The sequence below is a fragment of the Thalassophryne amazonica genome, chromosome 5 (assembly GCF_902500255.1).
Source record: "Thalassophryne amazonica chromosome 5, fThaAma1.1, whole genome shotgun sequence".
Lineage (NCBI taxonomy): Eukaryota > Metazoa > Chordata > Actinopteri > Batrachoidiformes > Batrachoididae > Thalassophryne > Thalassophryne amazonica.
The window spans coordinates 122,667,680-122,690,104 of NC_047107.1; the positions used below are offsets into that span (position 1 = coordinate 122,667,680).

A 22,425-nucleotide genomic window follows, 5' to 3' on the forward strand; every position below is an offset into this window, starting at 1 on the left:
TCCATTTTCTTCCGCTTTATCCAGAGTCGGGTCGTGGGGGCAGCAGCTCAAGCAAAGCCGCCCAGACCTCTCAATCCACACACACCTCCCCCAGCTCCTCCGGGGGACCCCCGAGGCATTCCTAAGCCAGCCAAGAGACGCAGTCCCTCCAGCGTGTCCTGGGTCTTCCCCGGGGCCTCCTCCCGATGGGACGTGCCCGGAACACCTCTCCAGCGAGGCTTCCAGGGGGCATCCGGAAAAGATGCCCGAGCCACCACAACTGGCTCCTTTCGACATGGAGGAGCAGCGGCTCGACTCCGAGCTCCTCCCGAGTGACCAAGTTCCTCACCCTATCTCTAAGGGAGCGCCCAGCCACCCTGCAGAGGAAACTCATCTTGGCCGCTTGTACTCGCGATCTTGTTCTTTCGGTCATGAGCCAAATCTCATGACCATAGGTGAGGGTCGGAACATAGATTGATCGGTAACTCGAGAGCTTTGCCCCCCTACTCAGCTCTCTCTTCACCACAACAGTCCGATACAGCGACCACATCACTGCAGACGCTGCACCAATCCGTCTGCCGATCTCTCGCTCCATCCGTCCCTTGCTTGTGAACAAGACCCCGAGATACTTAAACTCCTTCACTTGAGGGAAGGACACTCCACTGACCTGAAGAGGGATGAGATGGAAGAGGGATGAGGGATGAGAGATGAGATTCTGTGGTTCCCAAACCAGACCCCCTCTACACCCTGGCTGCGCCTAGAAATTCTGTCCATAAAGGTAATGAACTGAACCAGTGACAAAGGGCAGCCCTGGCAGAGGCCAACATGCACTGAAAACAGGTTTGACTTACTACCAGCAATGCGAACCAAGCTCCTGCTGTGGTTGTACAGGGACCGGACAGCCCTTAGCAAAGGACCCCGGACCCCGTACTCCCGGAGCACCCGCCACAGGGTGCCCTGAGGGACACGGTCGAACGCCTTCTCCAGATCCACAAAGCACATGTAGACTGGTTGGGCGAACTCCCATGAACCCTCGAGCACCCGATGGAGTGTGTAGAGCTGGTCCAGTGTGCCACAACCAGGACAAAAACCACACTGCTCCTCCTGAATCCGAGGTTCGACTATCGGCCAAATTCTCCTCTCCAGTACTCTGGAATAGACCTTACCGGGGAGGCTGAGGAGTGTGATCCCCCTGTAGTTGGAACACACCCTCTGGTCCCCCTTCTTAAACAGAGGGACCACCACCCCAGTCTGCCAATCCAGAGGCACTGTCCCCGACCACCACACGATGTTGCAGAGGCATGTCAACCAAGACAGTCCCACGACATCCAGAGACTTATGGTACTCAGGAAGGATTTCATCCACCCCAGGAGCCTTGCTACCGAGGAGCTTTCTAACCACCTCGGTGACTTCGGCCTGTGTGATGGATGAGTCCGCCTCTGAGTCCTCAGTCTCTGCTTCCTCTTCGTAAGACGTGACGATGGGATTGAGGAGATCCTCAAAGTATTCCTTCCACCGCCTGACAACATCCCCAGTCAGGGTCAAAAGCTCCCCACCTGCACCGTAGACAGTGCCGGTGGAGAGCTGCTTCCGCCTCCTGAGGCGTCAGACGGTTTGCCAGAATTTCCTCAAGGCCGACCAATAGTCCTCCTCCGTGGCCTCCCCGAACTCTTCCCAGACCCGAGTTTTGCCTCTGTGACCGCATGGGCTGCAGCACGCTTGGCCTGCCGGTACCTGTCAGCTGCCTCCGGGGTCCCACTTACCAACAAAGACAATTAGGACTCCTTCTTCAGCTTGAAGGCATCCCTTACTTCCGGCGTCCACCACCGGGTTTGGGGATTGCCGCCGCGATAGGCACCAGAGACCTTGTGACTACAGCTACGAGTGGCCGCATCGACAATGGAGGTGGAGAACATGGTCCACTCGGACTCCATGTCTCCAACCTCCACTGGGATCTGGGAGAAGCTCTCCCGGAGGTGGGAGTTGAAGACCTTGCTGACAGAGGGTTCCGCCAGTCGTTCCCAGCAGACCCTCACGATACGTTTGGGCCTGCCAGGTCTGACCGGCTTCCTCCCCTCCCAGCGGATCCAACTCACCACCAGGTGGTGATCGGTCAACAGCTCAGCCCCTCTCTTCACCCGAGTGTACGAGACACATGGCCGAAGGTCAGATGATAAGACTACAAAGTTGATCATCGACCTCCGGTTCAGGGTGTCCTGGTGCCACGTGCACTTATGGACACCCTTGTGCTCAAACATGGTGTTTGTGATGGACAAACTGTGACTAGCACAGAAGTCCAACAACTAAACACCATTGAGGTTCAGATCAGGGAGGCCATGCTTCCTGATCACCCCCCTCCAGGTCTCACTGTCGCAGCCCACGTGGGCGTTGAAATCCCCCAGGAGAACAATGGAGTCCCCAGTCGGAGCACTATCTAGTACCTGTCCCAGGGACTGCAAGAAGGTCGGGTACTTTGCACTTCCGAGACAACAGTGAGAGACCTGTCCCCGACCCAAAGGCGTAGGGACGCGACCCTCTCGTTCACCGGAGTGAACTCCAACACATGGCAACTGAGCTGGGGAGCAATAAGCAATGCTACCCCAGCTCTCCGCCTCTCCCCGTGGGCAATGCCAGAAAAGTGGAGCATCCAGCCCCTCTCCAGGAGTTGGGTACCAGAGCCCAAGTGGTGTGCAGAGGTGAGCACGACTATCTCTAGTCGGTATCTCTCAACCTCACGCACAAGCTCAGGCTCATTTCCCCCCAGCAAGGTGAAATTCCATGCCCCAACAGCCAGGGGCTGTGAGTGCAGACTGGGCTGCCGGGCCACCCGTCATCAACTGCCACCCAATCCCCTCTGCACCCGACCCCCATGGCCCCCTCTGCAGGTGGTGAACCCACAGGAGGGCGGGCCTACATCGCTCTTTCGGGCTGAGCCCGGCCGGGCCCCATGGGCTAAGGCTCGACCACCAGGCGCGGTGGTTGGGCCAACTGGTCGGGCCTGGACCACCAATCCGGACCACCGACAAAAAAGTCCACGTCTGAAAAAGTTGCAGTGATGTTAGCTTCTATTGTCAGCCACATCATGTGGTCTGGCCACAGACTGTGCGGGTCTAGTGAGTTTAAAGCAGTCCAATATGGCGGCAGAAGAACAAAGCCATGGGGGAATCTGTTACTGTGGGACATTCAACTGAGCGTCGCCTCTTGGTGCTACAGTGTATCCAGAAAGTGTTCACAGCACTGCATTTTATCCACATATTTTTTGTTAGTCTTATTCCAAAATGGATGAAATTATTTTTTCAACACACAATACCCCATAATGACAATGTGAAAAATGTTTTTTTTAGATTTTTGCAAATTTATTTAAAAAAACAAATGAAAAAAAAATAAATCACATGTACATAAGTAGTCACAGCCTTTGCCATGAAGCTCAAAATTGTATTGGGTTTGCATTTCCCTTTCCTTGCGTGTCTTTTCTTTTCCCCTCCCTAGTGTGTCATGTTTGCCTCAGTCTGTGTTTGCCTGGATTCTGCATTCTGCATTCCCTCCACCAGCCTGCCAATCTGATCCTTTGCTGCTGAGTCTGCGCACCTGCAGCCTAGCTCCATTCATGCCACTGCAGTATTTAACTGTTGCTCAGACATCCAGACGCTGCCAGACAATCAGTCTCCATTGTGGTACAGACATCTAGGCTTTTATATCTGAGAGGATTTTTTTCATGGTTTGTATTTTTGGAATTGTTTTCTGTTTACCTGTTTTCTCTGTGCTCAGATCCTCTACGCCTGATCCACCAGAATACTAGTTGTCATCTGCCTTGGTTCAGTCTTGAGCCACCTGTTTGGTTCACTCCTTTGCCTGCCCTGCTCAGCTATTCCTGTTCTCCACTGTCAGACCACTCCAGCCAAGCCTGCCTACATCTCACCAAAAAACTATTCTCTGTCTCTATGTTTTGTCTGCATTTTGGGTTCTATCTGTCAGTTCCTGGGTCAACCATAACAAATTGAGTTCAGGTGCATCCTGTCTCCACTGATCATCTTTGAGATGTTTCTACAGCGTAATTGGAGTCCACCTGGGGTAAATTCAGTTGATTCAAAGGAATTGTCTGTAGACCTCTGAGATAGGACTGTCTCGAGGCACAAATCTGGGGAAGAGCACAGAAACATTTCTGCTGCTTTGAAGGTCCCAATGACCACAGTGGCCTCCATCATCCGTAAATGGAAGAAGTTTGGATCCACCAGGGCTCTTCCTAGAGCTGGCCGCCCGTCTAAACTGAGCGATCGAGGGAGAAGGGCCTTAGTCAGGGAGGTGACCAAGAACCTGATGGTCACTCTGTCAAAGCTCTAGCATTCTTCTGTGGAGACAGGAGAACCTTCCAGAAGGACAACCATCTCTGCAGCAATCCACCAATCAGGCCTGTATGGTAGAGTGGTCAGATGGAAGCCACTCCTTAGTAAAAGGCACATGGTAGCCCAGCTTTCTGGAGTTTGCCAAAAGGCACCTGGACTCTCAGACCACGAGAAACAAAATTCTCTGGTCTGATGAGACAAAGATTGAACTCTTTGGTGTGAATGCCAAGTGCCATGTTGGGAGGAAACTAGGTACCATCTCTACAGTGAAGCATGATGGTGGCAGCATCATGCTGTGGGGATGTTTTTCAGCAGCAGGAACTGGGAGACTAGTCAGGATTGAGGGAAAGATGAATGCAGCAATGTACAGAGACATCCTGGATGAAAACCTGCTCCAGAGCACTCTTGACCTGGGGTGACGGTTCATCTTTCAGCAGGACAATGACCCTAAGCACACAGCCAAGATATCAAAGGAGTGGCTTCAGGATAACTCTGTGAATGTCCTTGAGTGGTCCAGCCAGAGCCCAGACCTGAATCTGATTGAACATCTCTGGAGAGATCTGAAAATGTCTGTGCACCGACGCTCCCCATCCAACCTGATGGGGCTTGAGAGGTGCTGCAAAGAGGAATGGACAAAACTGCCCAGAGATAGGTGCACCAAGCTTGTGGCATCATATTCAAGAAGATTTGAGGCTGTAATTGCTGCCAAAGGTGCATCAACAAAGTATTGAGCAAAGGCTGTGAATACTTATGTACGTGTGATTTCTTGTTTTTTATAATTTTAATAAATTTGCAAAAATAAAATTACTTTTTTGTGTCATCATTATGGGGTATTGTGTGTAGAATTTTGAGGACAAAAATGAATTTCACCCAATTTTGGAATAAGGCTGTAACAACTGTTCTTGTCATGAACAGTTCATATGATCAGTCAGCAGAGGGCAGTGTCTGCACTGCAGACATTGTGGACTTTTCACTGCAATGCAGAGAGGGGGAGAGAGGAGGGTGGAAGGAACAGAAAGGAGATCCAGACTCCTCCCACACATGAAAGAGGGAGGGGCCTTTCATTATGTTTTCACTGATTCATCCTTCGATTGATTCCACGAGAGTCGCTGCAGCACTGCCCGATCTCTGTGGACATAAAACAAACACTGCACGAGCACAAAAATAAATAAATAAAATTTCACTTCAACATCCAGAAATCAACCAGAAATCTAATTTGGGATTTGAATGATCAAATACCAACAACAAACGTCTTATCTGCAGCTGTCTGTATAATCCATCATCAATTATCAATTAAAAACACATTGCAAATGTGTTTCTGAAATGAGAATTTGCTGTTTTATCTAATATATTTTAAACTTGCATAATAAATATTTCCTAATGGACAGCTGCACAATGGTACTAATTATCAATTTGTGCATATTCAGTGGCGGCCCCAGAGGTTCTTGACTGGAGCTGGGTTGGTGGTGGTGGTGGTGTTAGAGCAAAAGAATTTGCAGTAAATGTGCAAATACACATATAAAATTATTCTCAAATTTTTACTATATACATCCATACAGAATCTCAGTGTTGATTTGGCACATGTTTTACACCGCATGATGTACAAGGAGAATGGGGCATGGGTGGCCTTGAACAGGGGACTTTATTCATAAGAGGCAAGCTTCTAACCGGTAACTGCCCTTCTGACAGAACGAAAATGCAAATCTGGGAGATTTTGGGAATTTATTGGCAGACAATCAAAAAAAAAAAACTACAAAAGGAACAACAAATGTTACAGCCATATGTGGCTGTTCTCCTTTAGGTGGTGCTATTATCCTTCGGTCCTTCTGAATGCTGGACTGTCAATATCTGTTTCACCATGTTTCATTTCCTGGATGGAGTTGTTTGACAAAGAGAAGGTCCAGTTTCTAATTATGCTAGCATGTTGTATGAGTTTTGTGAAATTATTCTGAAACAATACCTCATGCGTGCTATGAAAAATGGGGCACTTTCCTACCAGGTCAGTCAGTGAATGTGGCGAGCTGAGGCTAAAACTATCAGATGATGAATGCAAAGGTTTTTCAAGCATGTCTGGCTGCAGTCGGGCAGGGAGGGCACCGTTCACGCGGAGTGTGCACCTTCTGGAAAATATTCCTGAAATGTAACCATGGAATCCCTTCCTCATTGGAAAGTTTGTGCTAATGAAGTCAATAAATAAATAAATAAATACAATAAAATTACATTTTCAACTTAGGGTTGAGGTTAAGTTAATTAGGATTAGTGTTAGTTACAAGCTTGGCAGAGCATGCACGTGTTGTCAGGGGCACAGCATGCACAGACTGCACGTACTGCAGCCAGACGCTTCTCAGATTTTCTGCTGAGGATACCGAAATATTTGATGGGGGCTACTGCCCTGTGACGCGCCACCCAAGCACCGCGTATGACCGCCATGTGTTTTTAGAAACTTTACGTGCTGTTTTAGCCTGATGAATAAAATGCTTAGAATGCCCATCACTAAGCGTGACCCCACCCCCACCCGGAACCTCACGGTGGTGCGCAGATGTCCGGGGCTGGCTTGGTCCTGGCTCACTTTCTGGTAAGTGTTGGGGGTGTTGAGCCAGCGTGTCCTCTCTTGCTGCTGCCGTTGAGCAAACGGGTGCTGCCTCAGAGCCGGGTGGATCCCATCTTCCTCAAACTGGTGGAAGGCCGTGGCAGATGGTGGCACCTCCACATCTCTGCGTGTCCGTGTTCGCTCCAGCAGCAAAGGGAAACGGTAGGCATAGCCAGTGCGGTAACCCTGGACAACCAAAGAGGAGATGTCAAACATGTCCACCTGGTCTGCTTCACTTATTCTCATTGTTAATTATTTTATGTGCAAAATCGCAGAGAATGACAGAAAAACAGTCCATCACAATTTCTCAGTGAGCAAAAAGACAAATAAGTTCATCAATATCAACTTATATGATAGAGAAAACACTACAAATGATCAACGCACAGCTGTTCTGTAGCATCAGAAATGCTTCATAAAACAATTAAATTAATAATCAATGAGCACATTTGCTGGTGATTCCATCTACAGTGAGGAAAATAAATATTTGAACACCCTGCGATTTTGCAAGTTCTCCCACTTAGAAATCATGGAGGGGTCTGAAATTTTCATCTTAGGTGCATGTCAACTGTGAGAAACATAATCTAAAAAAAAAAAACAAAATCCAGAAATCACAATATATGATTTTTTAAAATAATTTATTTGTATGTTACTGCTGCAAATAAGTAGAGAAGCTTGAATCTTCGACTGGACCGGGTAGCTTGACGCGAGGATGTTTCGCTTCAAATCGCAGCCGCTTCCTCAGCTAAAATTCTTGCTCCGGTAGTCTGACTTCTGTCCTGACTCTTGTAGAGAAGAATAATCAAGAAGTCATAACATAAACATAACAGTTTGTCAGAGTCAGAAGCTGGGGACCTCCGACTAAGAGTCACAGCAGTGCTGAACAGTGCCAAGCCTCCTCCGTCCAACATCACAGGAGAGGAACGGAAAGCTTTGTCAGCACTGCAGAAGGACCAAAGCATCCTTATCCTGCCAGCAGATAAAGGCAGATGCACGGTGGTCCTGAACACATCGGACTACGAGGCCAAGATCAACAACTTGCTCAGTGACTCCAATACATACGAGCGTCTGAAGAGAGACTCCACAAGTGGCTATAAGAAGAAAATCATTAGCTACCTCCAAAACCTGGAGAAAGAGGGACTCATCGACAGGCAGGCGTACTACAGACTGTACCCTGGGGACGCCACTCCATGCATCTATGGACTGCCCAAAATCCACAAACAGGATGTGCCACTCAGGCCTATTGTATGTAGCATAGATTCCATCACGTACAATTTGGCCAAGCACCTCAAGTGGATTTTGGCTCCTCTAGTGGGTAACTCAGACCACCATGTGGAGAACACACAACATTTTGTGAACAAGATCAAGGACCTACAGCTGGAGGCAGATGAAACTATGGTGTCATTTGATGTGACATCGTTGTTCATGTGCATCCCCACCGCTGAGGCCGTCTCAGCTGTGAGGCAGAGACTGCTGGAGGATGTGTCTCTACTTGAAAGGACCAAACTCACACCAGACCACATCTGTCAACTCTTGGAGATCTGTCTTAACACCACGTATTTCCTGTTTAGGGGGAATTACTACAGGCAGATCCATGGTTGTGCGATGGGGTCTCCGGTATCCCCCATTGTGGCCAATCTGTACATGGAGCGAGTGGAGAAGACAGCCTTGACGTCTTTCACGGGCATCTCTCCCAGTTACCGGTTCAGATATGTTGATGACACGTGGGTTAAAATCAAGCTACAGGAAGTTGAGGACTTTACAGAACACATCAACTCGGTGGACTCCAATACCAAGTTCACACGTGAGGATGCCAGAAACAACCATTTGCAGTGCCCACAACTGCAGAGGGAAGGCCTAAAGAACAACAACTTCTCCGGAAAGCCCTCACAGTATGTGGGTACCCACAATGGTCACTGGACAAAGTGCAGAAGTCCCAGAGAACAAAGAGACCAGATAGACAGGAGACGGAGACAAGAAGAAGAGGAGTGTCTCTCCCTTATTTAGCAGGATTAGGGGAAAAACTACAGAGGATCTTCAGACAGCACAAAATCCCAGTTTACTTTAAACCGGTTAACACCTTGAGACAGAAATTAGTTCACCCTAAGGACAGGATCCCTAGTTACAAACAGAGCAATGTAGTGTATTCTATCAGATGTCAGGAAAACTGTAACGAACACTACATAGGTGAGACTAAGAAACCTTTATGCAAAAGGCTATACCAGCACCGCAGAGAGGGCGCCAGTGGACCTCAGTCTGCAGTTCATCTCCACCTTAAAGACACTAACCACATGTTTGAGGACAAGGAAGTTAAAATATTAGCCAGAGAGAAGAAATGGTTTGAGAGAGGGGTCAAGGAGGCATTCTTTGTGAAACGTTTGAAACCCAGCCTTAACCGGGGAGGGGGTCTGAGACACGCTTTATCCCCTGTTTACAATGGGGTACTCAGGTCAAAGCAGTTTGTCTTTTGTTCATGGTAATGAGTCATTCACGTCACCAATCCCAGCAGAAGACTGCCCCTCCCTGAGCCTGGTTCTGCTGGAGGTTTCTTCCTGTTAAAAGGGAGTTTTCCTTCCCACTGTCACCAAGTGCTTGCTCACAGGGGGTCGTTTTGACCGTTGGGGTTTTTCCGAAATTACTGTATGGCTTTGCCTTACAATATAAAGCGCCTTGGGGCAACTGTTTGTTGTGAATTGGCGCTATATAAATAAAAATTGATTTGATTTGATTTGATCAGCAGAGTCATCAAGGGAGCCATCAGGAGAGGGGCTGTCCCATCATTAGGAGGGACAGGAGGCCTGTCATTAGGAGGGTGCTAACTAGAGCACAATAAGTGCTAATTAGAGCTATTGCTTAGTCACTAGCCTATAGCAGTCTGCCTCTCAGTAGGAGGGGTCTGGTTAGGTTTAAAACTCCAGCTTTTGTGACTTCTTGATTATTCTTCTCTACAAGAGTCAGGACAGAGACTTCCGGTCAAGCCTCGCAACATGGCAGCAGCATAAGCGCGTGCTCCCGACAATTGTTCAGATATTGCCCGTTAAAACTCGATTTGACCACTTTTATAAGTTACAGCTCCATTTTAAAACAAGGGCAACCACAATGCCTAAAGCAAAAGGCAAAAAACTTGGAGATCGTGATGAAGAAGAGCCGGTTAGCATCAAGGGAGAAACCATGCTAACTGTGGGCAAGGAAGAAAACGACAGCGCTAACTTGACCATCATTCTGAAGGAATTAAGAGAATTTAGGAAAGACAGCTCCCAACAGCTGAAAGATATTCGTGAGGATATTCAAAGTGCTAATAAGAGAATAGAAGAGGCGGAGGAGCGGATAGCTGCAGCAGAGACGCGCATCCAGGCATCAGAGAAAGCGCTGCTGGAGCTGCTCAAACTCCACACACAACTCCATGCTAAAACTGTTGATTTGGAGAGCCGTGCAAGACGGGACTGTATTCGCATCTACAGTGTGAAAGAAGGACTCGAAGATAATGACCCAAACATGAATGCATTTGTGGAACGCCTGCTACGTGAAAATCTGTCTGTGCCATCATCCATGGATGTGAGAGTGGAGAGCTCGCATCGCGCTTTAGTGTCACGGCCACCCCCAGACGCGTCTCCGAGATCAATCATAGCCAAGTTTTCCAGCTACAGGGTAAAAGAAGAGATCTGTTGTGTGGGCCGCTGAAGAGGAGGTACTGCTGGCCCACCACCACCAGAGGGCGCCCTGCTTGGAGTGCGGGCTCCAAGCACGAGAGGGCGCCAGACCCAGAAGAAGTGACAGCTGTCACTCATCCCCTGCACCAGCTGTCACTCGTTCATCATCACCACCATAAAAGCCGGACTGCAACTCCATCTCCCCGCCGAGAAATCGACTACCATTATCAAGGTAATTTCTCTGTGAACTTGAATGAATGAATGAATGAAAACTGTTTATTTCGAACATTTGATACAACAACAATTACAAGATAGATCAGTAAAGACAACAACAAAAAAGTTCCTACGGTGTACCCAACATGTCCGAAAAGGGGTAGGGTGAAGCATCAGCTTATTTATCCCTACCCCTTCTTCCCCACAACCAGTAATACCCTTTGCCACATATACACATAGATTCCTACACACCTAAACCGATATCAATATATATATATATATACATATATATACACATACACATACATATATACATACACACATCAACATACATACACATATACATACACATATATACACATATACATATATACACATATATACACATATATATACACAAACATAAATATACACCTACACATACCTACTTACATACAAAATACTATATATTTACAAGCCAAAGCAAACTTAAGACTGTATATCTGTCTAAACTCTTCTTTGCAGCCGTTTTCCTGTCGGTGAGACTTGTCTGTGGAGGTGGCGTTTGAGGTGTTCAGCGACGGCTTCGCAACACCTCCCACCCAGATAAGTGCTCAAACAGGAGCTGCACGAGTGTGTGCTTGGAGGTGGAGGCGCTTCCTCCCTTGCTAACTGTGGATTTACTGAGTGTGCGGACTCACACTCACTCATCATATTTCTGCTTTCTGCCAGCAGTACCAGGGTCGACAGCCGAAGACAGAGGCCACCTGGGGACTCGGGACTTGGCGGCTCCGGTGTTCTTCAGACCGTTGGTGGTGGAAGCCGTGTGGGACGCAGCTTCTCTCTCGTCGGGGGCCTTCTATCTTCGAGCCTGCCCATACGTCACCTGGTGTTAAATTGACTGTGCAGATTATAGTACGTTTCGTTGTGTATTATCGCAACATTAAATTGTTACCTATTTGGCTTATTCATTGTCCGTTCATTTGCGCCCCCTGTTGTGGGTCCGTGCTACGACACCTTCCCAACAGGATTTCTCGGCCATCGTCATGGATTCCGAGGGGCGTCAACCCGAGCTTGAACGGCCAATGGAAGAGCCAGGAGCGCAGGCGTCAGCGGGAGGCGTGTTGAGTGAGCTGCAGCAGATCTTAACCGCCTTCACGGCTCGGTTAGATTTAGTGACCGAGCAGAATGTCCTCCTTAATCAGAGGGTGGAGGCTCTCACCGCCAGGGTGGAAGCGCGCGACCAGGGCGCTGCTGCAGCCACTCCTCTGGCTGGTCCTGGGCCTGTATCAGACGTTCCACTGGTCGTTCAACGAACCCCCCCACCGTCCCCTGAAGCATACATAAGCCCTCCGGAACCGTACGGGGGCTGTGTCGAGACGTGCGCGGACTTCCTCATGCAGTGTTCGCTCGTCTTTTCACAGCGCCCTGTCATGTACGCATCAGACGCTAGCCGGGTGGCTTATGTTATTAATTTGCTTCGAGGAGAGGCACGCGCATGGGCTACGGCGCTTTGGGAGCAGAATTCACGGCCCCTAACGTCTTATGCTGGGTTTGTACGGGAGTTCAAACAAGTGTTTGATCATCCCAACAGAGGCGAGACCGCTTCGAACGTGCTGCTGTCGATGAGACAGGGGCGCCGTAGCGCAGCCGAGTATGCAGTCGACTTCCGCATCGCGGCAGCGAGGTCCGGCTGGAATAACGTTGCGCTCCGCGCCGCCTTTGTAAACGTACTGTCCCCGGTCCTTAAGGAGCACCTACTGGCTAAGGAGGAACCGCGGCATTTTGACGGGCTTGTCGATTTAGTTATACGCTTAGACAACCGTTTAAACGAGGATCGTCGGGGGCAGGCCGGGGGGCGTGACCGGGCACGAGCCGTCCCTCCCCCTTCCGGTTCCGACAAGGTGACGTCGTCCCCACGCTTCACTGCCAGAGAGCTCAGTGTGGCTACAGCTCCCCCTGCTGAGGAGGCTATGGACACGAGCAGGGCCAAATTAAGATCAAATATCAGACAAAGGAGGCTGGCCCGCGGGGAGTGTTTTGTCTGCGGCTCTTGCGAGCACATGCAGAAGGACTGCCCCAAACGGTCAAACTACAACGCCCGTCCTTAGAAACTGGGCTAAGGGTGGGCCATAACACGCACGCGGGAAAACCCCGCAAATCTGCACGAATCCCAGTAACAATCCTTTGTGGGGATTTAACCCTTCACGCCCCAGCACTGATAGACACGGGGTCTGAAGGGAATCTGCTGGACAGCAGATGGGTAAAGGAAGTAGGGCTCCCTCTGGTGGCTCTGCCGACACCATTGCGGGTGCGAGCACTAGATGGCACCCTGCTTCCATTAATCACACATCAGACACAACCAGTGACTTTGGTTGTGTCTGGGAATCACAGGGAGGAGATAGTGTTCCATGTAACACCTTCTACCTCCCGAGTGATTTTGGGCTTTCCATGGATGGTGAAGCACAATCCCCGGATAGATTGGCCGTCCGGGGTTGTCACGCAGTGGAGCGAAACCTGCCACCGGGAGTGTTTAGGATCCTCTGTCCCTCCCGGCACTACGGCTAATGAGGAGGTCAAAGTCCCCCCCAATCTATCGGCGGTGCCAAAGGAGTACCATGATGTTGCTGACGTTTTCAGCAAGGATCTGGCGCTCACTCTTAACCCGCACCGACCGTATGATTGTGCCATCGATTTGGTCCCGGGCGCTGAGTACCCATCCAGTAGGTTGTACAACCTCTCACGTCCGGAACGCGAATCAATGGAGACCTACATCTGGGACTCCTTAGCTGCCGGGCTGATCCGGAACTCCACCTCCCCGATGGGTGCTGGTTTCTTTTTTGTGGGTAAAAAAGACGGCGGACTCCGTCCATGCATTGATTACAGAGGGCTGAACGAGATCACGGTTCGCAACCGATACCCGTTACCTCTGTTGGATTCAGTGTTCACGCCCCTGCATGGAGCCCAAATTTTCACTAAATTGGATCTTAGAAACGCGTACCACCTGGTTCGGATCCGGAAGGGAGACGAATGGAAGACGGCATTCAACACCCCGTTAGGTCATTTTGAGTACCTGGTCATGCCGTTCGGCCTCACTAACGCCCCCGCGACGTTCCAAGCTTTGGTAAATGACGTCTTGCGGGACTTCCTGCATCGGTTCGTCTTCGTATATCTGGACGATATACTCATCTTTTCCCCGGACCCTGAGACCCATGTCCAGCATGTACGTCAGGTCCTACAGCGGCTGTTGGAGAACCGGCTGTTTGTGAAGGGCGAGAAGTGCGAGTTCCACCGCACTTCTTTGTCCTTCCTGGGGTTCATCATCTCCTCCAACTCCGTCGCCCCTGATCCGGCTAAGGTTGCGGCAGTGAGAGATTGGCCCCAACCAACAAGCCGCAGGAAACTACAGCAGTTCCTAGGCTTTGCAAATTTCTACAGGAGGTTCATTAAAGGTTACAGTCAGGTAGTTAGCCCCCTGACTGCCCTGACCTCCACCAAGGTCCCCTTCGCCTGGTCGGATCGGTGCAAAGCCGCGTTCCAGGAGTTGAAACGCCGGTTCTCGACTGCACCAGTTCTGGTGCAGCCTGATCCTGATCGCCAGTACATAGTAGAAGTGGACGCCTCTGACTCAGGGATAGGAGCCGTGCTGTCCCAGAGCGTGGAGGCTGATAAGGTTCTCCATCCTTGTGCCTTTTATTCCCGGAGGTTGACCCCCGCTGAACGGAACTATGACGTCGGCAATCGGGAACTTCTTGCGGTGAAGGAGGCTCTTGAAGAGTGGAGACACCTGCTGGAGGGGGCATCGTTGCCCTTCACGGTTTTCACGGACCATCGGAACCTGGAGTACATCCGGACCGCCAAGCGGCTGAACCCCAGGCAAGCCCGCTGGTCTCTGTTCTTCGGGCGCTTTGACTTCCAGATCACGTATCGCCCCGGGACCAAGAACCAAAACCAGATGCATTGTCCCGGGTGCACGAAGAAGAAGCCAAAGCGGGGCTGTCGAACCCCACCGAGACCATCATCCCCGAGTCCACTGTCGTGGCCACCCTCACCTGGGACGTGGAGAAGACCGTCCGGGAGGCCCTGACAAGGAGCCCGGACACGGGGACTGGCCCCAAGAACCGACTGTACGTCCCACCAGAGGCAACAGCTGCCGTATTGGACTTCTGTCACGGGTCCAAGCTGTCCTGTCATCCCGGAGTGCGTAGGACCGTGGCAGTAGTCCAGCAGCGCTTCTGGTGGGCGTCCCTGGAAACCGACGTCCGGGACTACGTCCAGGCCTATACCATCTGCGCCAGGGGCAAGGCAGACCATCGGAGGACGACGGGCCTCCTCCAACCCCTGCCAGTGCCTCATCGCCCCTGGTCTCACATCGGCCTGGATTTCATCACGGGCCTCCCGCCGTCCCAGGGCAACACCGTGATTCTCACGATAGTGGACCGGTTCTCCAAGGCGGCCCACTTCGTGGCCCTCCCGAAGCTCCCGACGGCCCAGGAGATGGCAGACCTCCTGGTCCACCACGTCATGTGGCTGCATGGGATACCATCGGACGTTGTATCAGATCGTGGTCCCCAGTTCTCTTCACAGGTGTGGAAGAGTTTCTGCAAGGAGCTGGGGGCCACCGTGAGTCTCTCGTCCGGGTACCACCCCCAGACCAACGGCCAGGCAGAGCGGGCCAACCAGGAGTTGGAGCAGGCCCTTCGGTGTGTCACCTCCGCGCATCCGGCAGCCTGGAGTCACCATCTGGCCTGGATCGAGTATGCCCACAACAGCCAAGTTTTGTCTGCTACCGGCCTCTCCCCTTTTGAGGCATGTTTGGGGTACCAGCCCCCATTGTTCCCGCTGGTGGAGGGAGAGGTCGGTGTGCCCTCGGTCCAGGCCCACCTCAGGAGGTGCCGCCGGGTGTGGCGGGCCGCCCGCTCTGCCCTGTTAAAGGCCCGGACGAGGGCCAAGGCCCATGCGGACCGCCGGCGTTCCCCGGCCCCCACATACCAGCCCGGGCAGGAGGTGTGGCTCTCGACCAAGGACATCCCTTTGTGTGTCGATTCCCCAAAGCTGAAAGACAGATTCGTTGGACCTTTCAAAATCCTCAAGATCATCAACCCGAAACATGAAAGACAGGGTGAATCCGCAGTGAAGCCGGGAGTTGAAGCTTCACTGCGGATTCACCCTGTCTTTCATGTTTCCCGTCTCAAACCACACCACACCTCGCCCCTCTGTACTCCGGGACCTACGCCGCCTCCTGCCCGGCTCATTGACGGGGAGCCTGCCTGGACAGTCCGCAGGCTCCTGGACGTCCGTCGTAAGGGCCGGGGTTTCCAATATCTGGTGGACTGGGAGGGGTATGGACCTGAAGAACGCTCCTGGGTGAAGAGGAGCTTCATCCTGGACCCGGCCCTCCTGGCCGATTTCTACGCAAGACATCCGGACAAGCCTGGTCGGACGCCAGGAGGCGCCCGTTGAGGGGGGGGGTCCTGTTGTGTGGGCCGCTGAAGAGGAGGTACTGCTGGCCCACCACCACCAGAGGGCGCCCTGCTTGGAGTGCGGGCTCCAAGCACGAGAGGGCGCCAGACCCAGAAGAAGTGACAGCTGTCACTCATCCCCTGCACCAGCTGTCACTCGTTCATCATCACCACCATAAAAGCCGGACTGCAACTCCACCTCCCCGCCGAGAAATCGACTACCATTATCAAGGTAATTTCTCTGTGAACTTAAGACTGTATATCTGTCTAAACTCTTCTTTGCAGCCGTTTTCCTGTCGGTGAGACTCGTCTGTGGAGGTGGCGTTTGAGGTGTTCAGCGACGGCTTCGCAACACCTCCCACCCAGATAAGTGCTCAAACAGGAGCTGCACGAGTGTGTGCTTGGAGGTGGAGGCGCTTCCTCCCTCCCTAACTGTGGATTTACTGAGTGTGCGGACTCACACTCACTCATCATATTTCTGCTTTCTGCCAGCAGTACCAGGGTCGACAGCCGAAGACAGAGGCCACCTGGGGACTCGGGACTTGGCGGCTCCGGTGTTCTTCAGACCGTTGGTGGTGGAAGCCGTGTGGGACGCAGCTTCTCTCTCGTCGGGGGTCTTCTATCTTCGAGCCTGCCCACACGTCACCTGGTGTTAAATTGACTGTGCAGATTATAGTACGTTTCGTTGTGTATTATCGCAACATTAAATTGTTACCTTTTTGGCTTATTCATTGTCCGTTCATTTGCGCCCCCTGTTGTGGGTCCGTGCTACGACACCTTCCCAACAAGATCCTGAGATTGGCTTGGCAGAAACGTGGCTTTCAACTGAGTGGAAGAGCGGTGAATCTGGACCATGACTACGCGCCAGAGATTTTGCAGAAGCGGAGGGCATACGCGGAGGCAAAAGCAGTTCTGAAACATAAGAAGATACGCTTTCAAACTCTGTTTCCAGTGAAGTTAAGCATCTACTACGAGAGCGGACCTGTGCTGTACGGGTCTGTGGAAGAGGCGACGCGGGATATGAACAAGAGAGGGCTCACGGTTACGGAGGTGTCCAGTCCAAGCCCGACATCAATCTTGGATCAAATTCAGCAACTAACTTGGAGCACAGTTAAGACCAAGACACGGGCTAATAACACGAAGGCTCCTAGCTATCAAGAAAAATTGCAAATGTTTCGGAGGTAAAGATAAGAACTGAGCATGAAGAGCGCAGGTGGTGAGTTGTTCATTGTCTAAAATGGAAGGACTATTGAAATAATAAGAGTCAAGAATGATTGACAGTTCAGACTAAAAGTGCTAAAACTGCTTAAGGCTAGTTTAAGGTGATATGTCGGGACACAAGGACAGTGGACAGTAAAATAGCTAGTTTTACTGTTGTAGGCCCTCACCCTCCAACGAGGGGACGAGGCTCTCCCTCCAACCCCCTTTTCCAACTGGGGTCAATCAGGATCGTCAGCGTGATCCCACCTTTGGAGGTCAACTATTTTTGTTCATTATTGTTCCTTTTTGTTCAAGCCTGTTTTAGGGCATATTGTTGTTTGTTTGGGGGTGTTGCCGTAATGACCTGTTGTTAAATATATATATTGAAACGTATATGTGCAGATAATGAAAGTGGTTAGTTATAATGTGAATGGGTTACTCAATCCAATCAAAAGAAGCAAGATTCTAACTAAACTAAAATGGATAAATACTGAAATAGCATTTCTCCAGGAAACCCATCTTTCTGAAACAGAAGATGCCAGACTCACTAGAATGGGATTTAAATATCAATATTCATCATCTTATTCTGCAGGTCATAGGAGGGGAGTGTCAATTTTAATATCAAGTAAAATTACATTTGAAACACTATTTGAAAAAAAAAGATAAAGAAGGCAGATATGTCCTTTTAAGGGGAAATATGGATGGTTCACTAATGACCTTGTTAAATGTTTATGCCCCCCCAAATTCTGAATGGAGCTTTTTTAGGCAAATATTTGATTTAATAATAACTGAAACTCAAGGTATTTTAATATGTGCCAGTCTCAGCAGAAGACTGCCCCTCCCTGAGCCTGGTTCTGCTGGAGGTTTCTTCCTGTTAAGAGGGAGTTTTTCCTTCCCACTGTTGCCAAGTGCTTGCTCACAGGGGGTCGTTTTGACCGTTGGGGTTTTTCATAATTATTGTATGGCCTTGCCTTACAATATAAAGCGCCTTGGGGCAACTGTTTGTTGTGATTTGGCGCTATATAAAAAAAAAGTTGATTGATTGATTGATTGATTGATTGATGTGCAGGCGATTTTAATCTGAGGTTAAGTTTGGATCTTGATTCATCTAACCCAAGAATAACTCAGCCTAAACTTATAAATAAAAAATTCAAAGGTGCACTGGATGATCTGGGACTGGTTGATCTGTGGAGACAACTTAATCCAACAACAAAAGACTATACATTTTTCTCAAACCCACATTAGTTTTTTCACGAATTGTAATGAGCAGTACACTAAAGATATTCAGAAGAAAATGATGTTTACGAAGCAGATGTACTATGAGGGTGGGGCAAAAGCTACTAGACTGTTGGCTTACAAATTATAAAAACAGCAAGCAAAAAACTCAGTTTACAAAATTAGAAATTCTGAAACAAAGCAGATTGAATATAAACTACCACAGATTCAAAAATGTTTTGAAACATACTATAAAAAATTATACTCAAAGGCTCCATGTGACCAAGTGAAAATGCAGAACTTTTTTTTATCAAATTAATCTACCAAAGTTGACAATGGAACAAAGAAAAGATCTTGTAAAACATATTTCAAAAAATGAAATTGAGGCAGCAATAAAACACCTTAAATAAAATAAAATGGCCGGACCAGATGGGTTCTCTCCAGAATTTTACAAGGAAATGAAGGAATCCTTGGTTCCAATTTTGGAACGTACTTTCAACTGGATCCTGCAAGAAAATAGAACCCCTCCCTCGTGGAGTGAAGCGGTAATATCATTAATTCCAAAGGAAGGTAAGGACAAACTTGAATGTAGCAATTTTAGACCAATAAGTGTCCTGAATCAGGACTACAAAATTTTCACCCATATTCTAGCCAAAAGAATGGAAATAGTTCTCCCACAGATCATTAGTCTAGATCAGACTGGTTTTATTCGGGAACGCCGGACACAGGACAACATACGCCGTGCCCTACATGTAGTAAATCACATAACAATGCACAATACGCCTGCAATTCTAGTAGGTTTAGATGCAGAGAAGGCGTTTGACTGTGTAAGCTGGTCTTTTCTGTATGAAACGTTGGGTAGATTTGGTTTTGATGATAAAATAATAAAAACAATCCAAGCATTATACTATGAACCAAAGGCAAAAATTAAGGTGAATGGGGCAGTATCTCAATCTATAAAACTAGAGAGAGGCTCAAGACAAGGCTGCCCCCTGAGCCCATTGCTATTTGCTCTTTTTATTGAGCCATTAAGTTGGTGCATCACCCAGAATCAGGATATCAAGGGTAATGATATGAAAGGGAGTAATCAAAAAATTTCATTGTTTGCGGACGATGTACTACTTTATTTATCCGATCCAGAGACTTCTTTTATACATTTAACTACACTATTAGAAGACTATGGAACATTCTCTGGCTACAAGTTAAATTTATCAAAAACACAAGTTATGTGCTTTAGGTATAATACCACAAAAAACATGTCTGAAAAATACCCACTAAATTGGGGAGCTACTAAAATGAAATACCTCGGGGTTGTAATCCCCAAAGATTTAACAAATTTATACTCTGATAACGACCTACCATTTAATAAAAAAAACTCAAGGAGGATGTTCAGAGGTGGAGCGCCATTCCCCTTCTTGGTTTTGGATCCAGAGTACAATCAGTTCAAATGAATATCCTACCTAGACTACTTTACTTGTTCCAGTCCCTTCCTGTGGAGATACCAAACCAACAATTCCAGGAGTCTCCTGGGCCGTTGGTAGCTTCGGGAGGGCCACGAAGTGGGCCGCCTTGGAGAATCGGTCCACTATCGTGAGGATGACGGTGTTTCCCTGGGACGGCGGGAGACCCGTGACAAAATCCAGGCCGATGTGGGACCAGGGGCGATGAGGAACGGGCAACGGCTGTAGCAAACCCGAGGTTTTGCGGTGATCGGTCTTGCCCCTGGCACAGGTGGTACAGGCCTGGATGTAACCCCGGACGTCGGCCTCTAAGGACGCCCACCAGAAGCGCTGCTGGACGACTGCCACGGTCCTACGCACCCCAGGATGGCAGGAGCGCTTAGAACCGTGACAGAAGTCCAGGACTGCAGCCCTAGCCTCTGGTGGGACGTAGAGTTTGTTCTTCGGTCCGGTTCCGGGGTCCGGGTCTCATGTCAGGGCCTCCCGGACGGTCTTCTCCACGTCCCAGGTGAGGGCGGCCACGATAGCGGACTCCGGGATGATGGGATCCGGGGGATCCGATGACTCCGTTTTGACCTCATCTTCGTGTACCCGGGACAAAGCATCCGATCTCTGATTTTTGGTCCCGGGACGGTAGGTGATCCGGAAGTCAAACGGCCGAAGAACAGTGACCAGCGGGCTTGCCTGGGATTCAGCCGCTTGGCGGTCCTGATATACTCCAGGTTCCGGTGGTCAGTGAAAACCGTGAATGGCATGGACGTTCCCTCCAACAGATGTCTCCACTCGTCAAGAGCCTCTTTCACCGCAAGGAGCTCTCGATTGCCGACGTCATAGTTCCGTTCGGCTGGGGTCAACCTGCGGGAAAAATAGGCACACGGGTGAAGGACCTTATCGGTCTTCCTGCTCTGGGACAGCACGGCTCCTATCCCTGAGTCCGAGGCGTCCACTTCAACCACTAACTGGCGACTAGGATCGGGCTGCACCAAAACAGGTGCAGACGAGAAGCGCCGTTTCAACTCCTTAAACGCGGCTTCGCAACGACCCGACCAGGTGAAGGGGACTTTTGGTGAGGTCAGGGCTGTCAGGGGGCTAACTACCTGACTATAGCCCTTAATGAACCTCCTGTAGAAATTAGCAAAGCCTAGGAACTGTTGCAACTTCCTACGGCTTGTGGGTTGGGGCCAGTCTCTCACCGCCGTAACCTTGGCCGGATCAGGAGCGACGGAGTTGGAGGAGATAATGAACCCCAAGAAGGACAAAGACGTGCGGTGGAACTCACACTTCTCGCCCTTCACAAACAGCCGGTTCTCCAACAACCGCTGCAGGACCTGACGTACATGCTGGACATGGGTCTCAGGGTCCGGAGAAAAGATGAGTATATCGTCTAGATATACGAAGACGAACCGGTGCAGGAAATCCCGCAAGACATCATTAACCAACGCTTGGAATGTTGCGGGAGCGTTTGTGAGACCGAACGGCATGACCAGGTACTCAAAGTGACCTAAGGGGGTGTTAAATGCCGTCTTCCACTCGTCTCCCTTCCGGATCCGAACCAGGTGAAACGCATTTCTAAGATCAAGCTTGGTGAAAATTTGGGCTCCATGCAGGGGTGTGAACACTGAATCCAACAGGGGTAACGGGTATCGGTTGCGAACCGTGATCTCGTTCAGCCCCCTATAATCAATGCATGGACGCCGTCTTTCTTGCCCACAAAAAAGAAACCTGCGCCCATCGGGGAGGTGGAATTCCAGATCAACCCGGCAGCTAACGAGTCCCGGATGTAGGTCTCCATTGATTCGCGCTCAGGCCGTGAGAGGTTGTACAGCCTACTGGACGGGAACTCACTGCCCGGAACCAAATCGATGGCACAATCATACGGACGGTGGGGGGGAAGAGAGAGAGCCAGATCCTTGCTGAACACGTCAACAAGGTCGTGGTACTCCACCGGCACCGTCCCCAGACTGGGCGGGACTCTGACCTCCTCCTTAGGTCGGGAGCCGGGAGGAACCGAGGAACCTAGACACACCCGATGGCAGGTCTCGCTCCACTGCACCACTACCCCGGACGGCCAATCAATCCGGGGATTGTGCTTCAACATCCAGGGAAATCCTAAAACCACACGGGAGGTGGCCTGGGTCACAAAAAACTCGATCACCTCCCGGTGATTTCCTGACACCACCAGAGTTACAGGAGGTGTCTTATGCGTGATCGGAGGGAGTAGGGAGCCATCTAGTGCCCGAACCTGAACAGGCGAGGTAAGCGCCACCAGAGGGAGCCCTATCTCCCTGGCCCATCTGCTGTCCAACAGATTCCCCTCAGAGCCCGTGTCCACCAGTG

The 22,425-nt window shown here is 50.1% G+C and overlaps 1 protein-coding gene across 1 annotated transcript in view; it reads right to left on the bottom strand.

The window, feature by feature from the left end:
• Nucleotides 1-22,425, bottom strand: part of LOC117511232 (beta-adducin-like) — a 107,141-nt gene that overhangs the window by 15,069 nt on the left and 69,647 nt on the right. Inside the window, 1 exon segment of the mRNA XM_034171234.1 lies at nt 6,850-7,098. Within this exon segment, the coding sequence (XP_034027125.1) occupies nt 6,850-7,098 (249 nt within the window).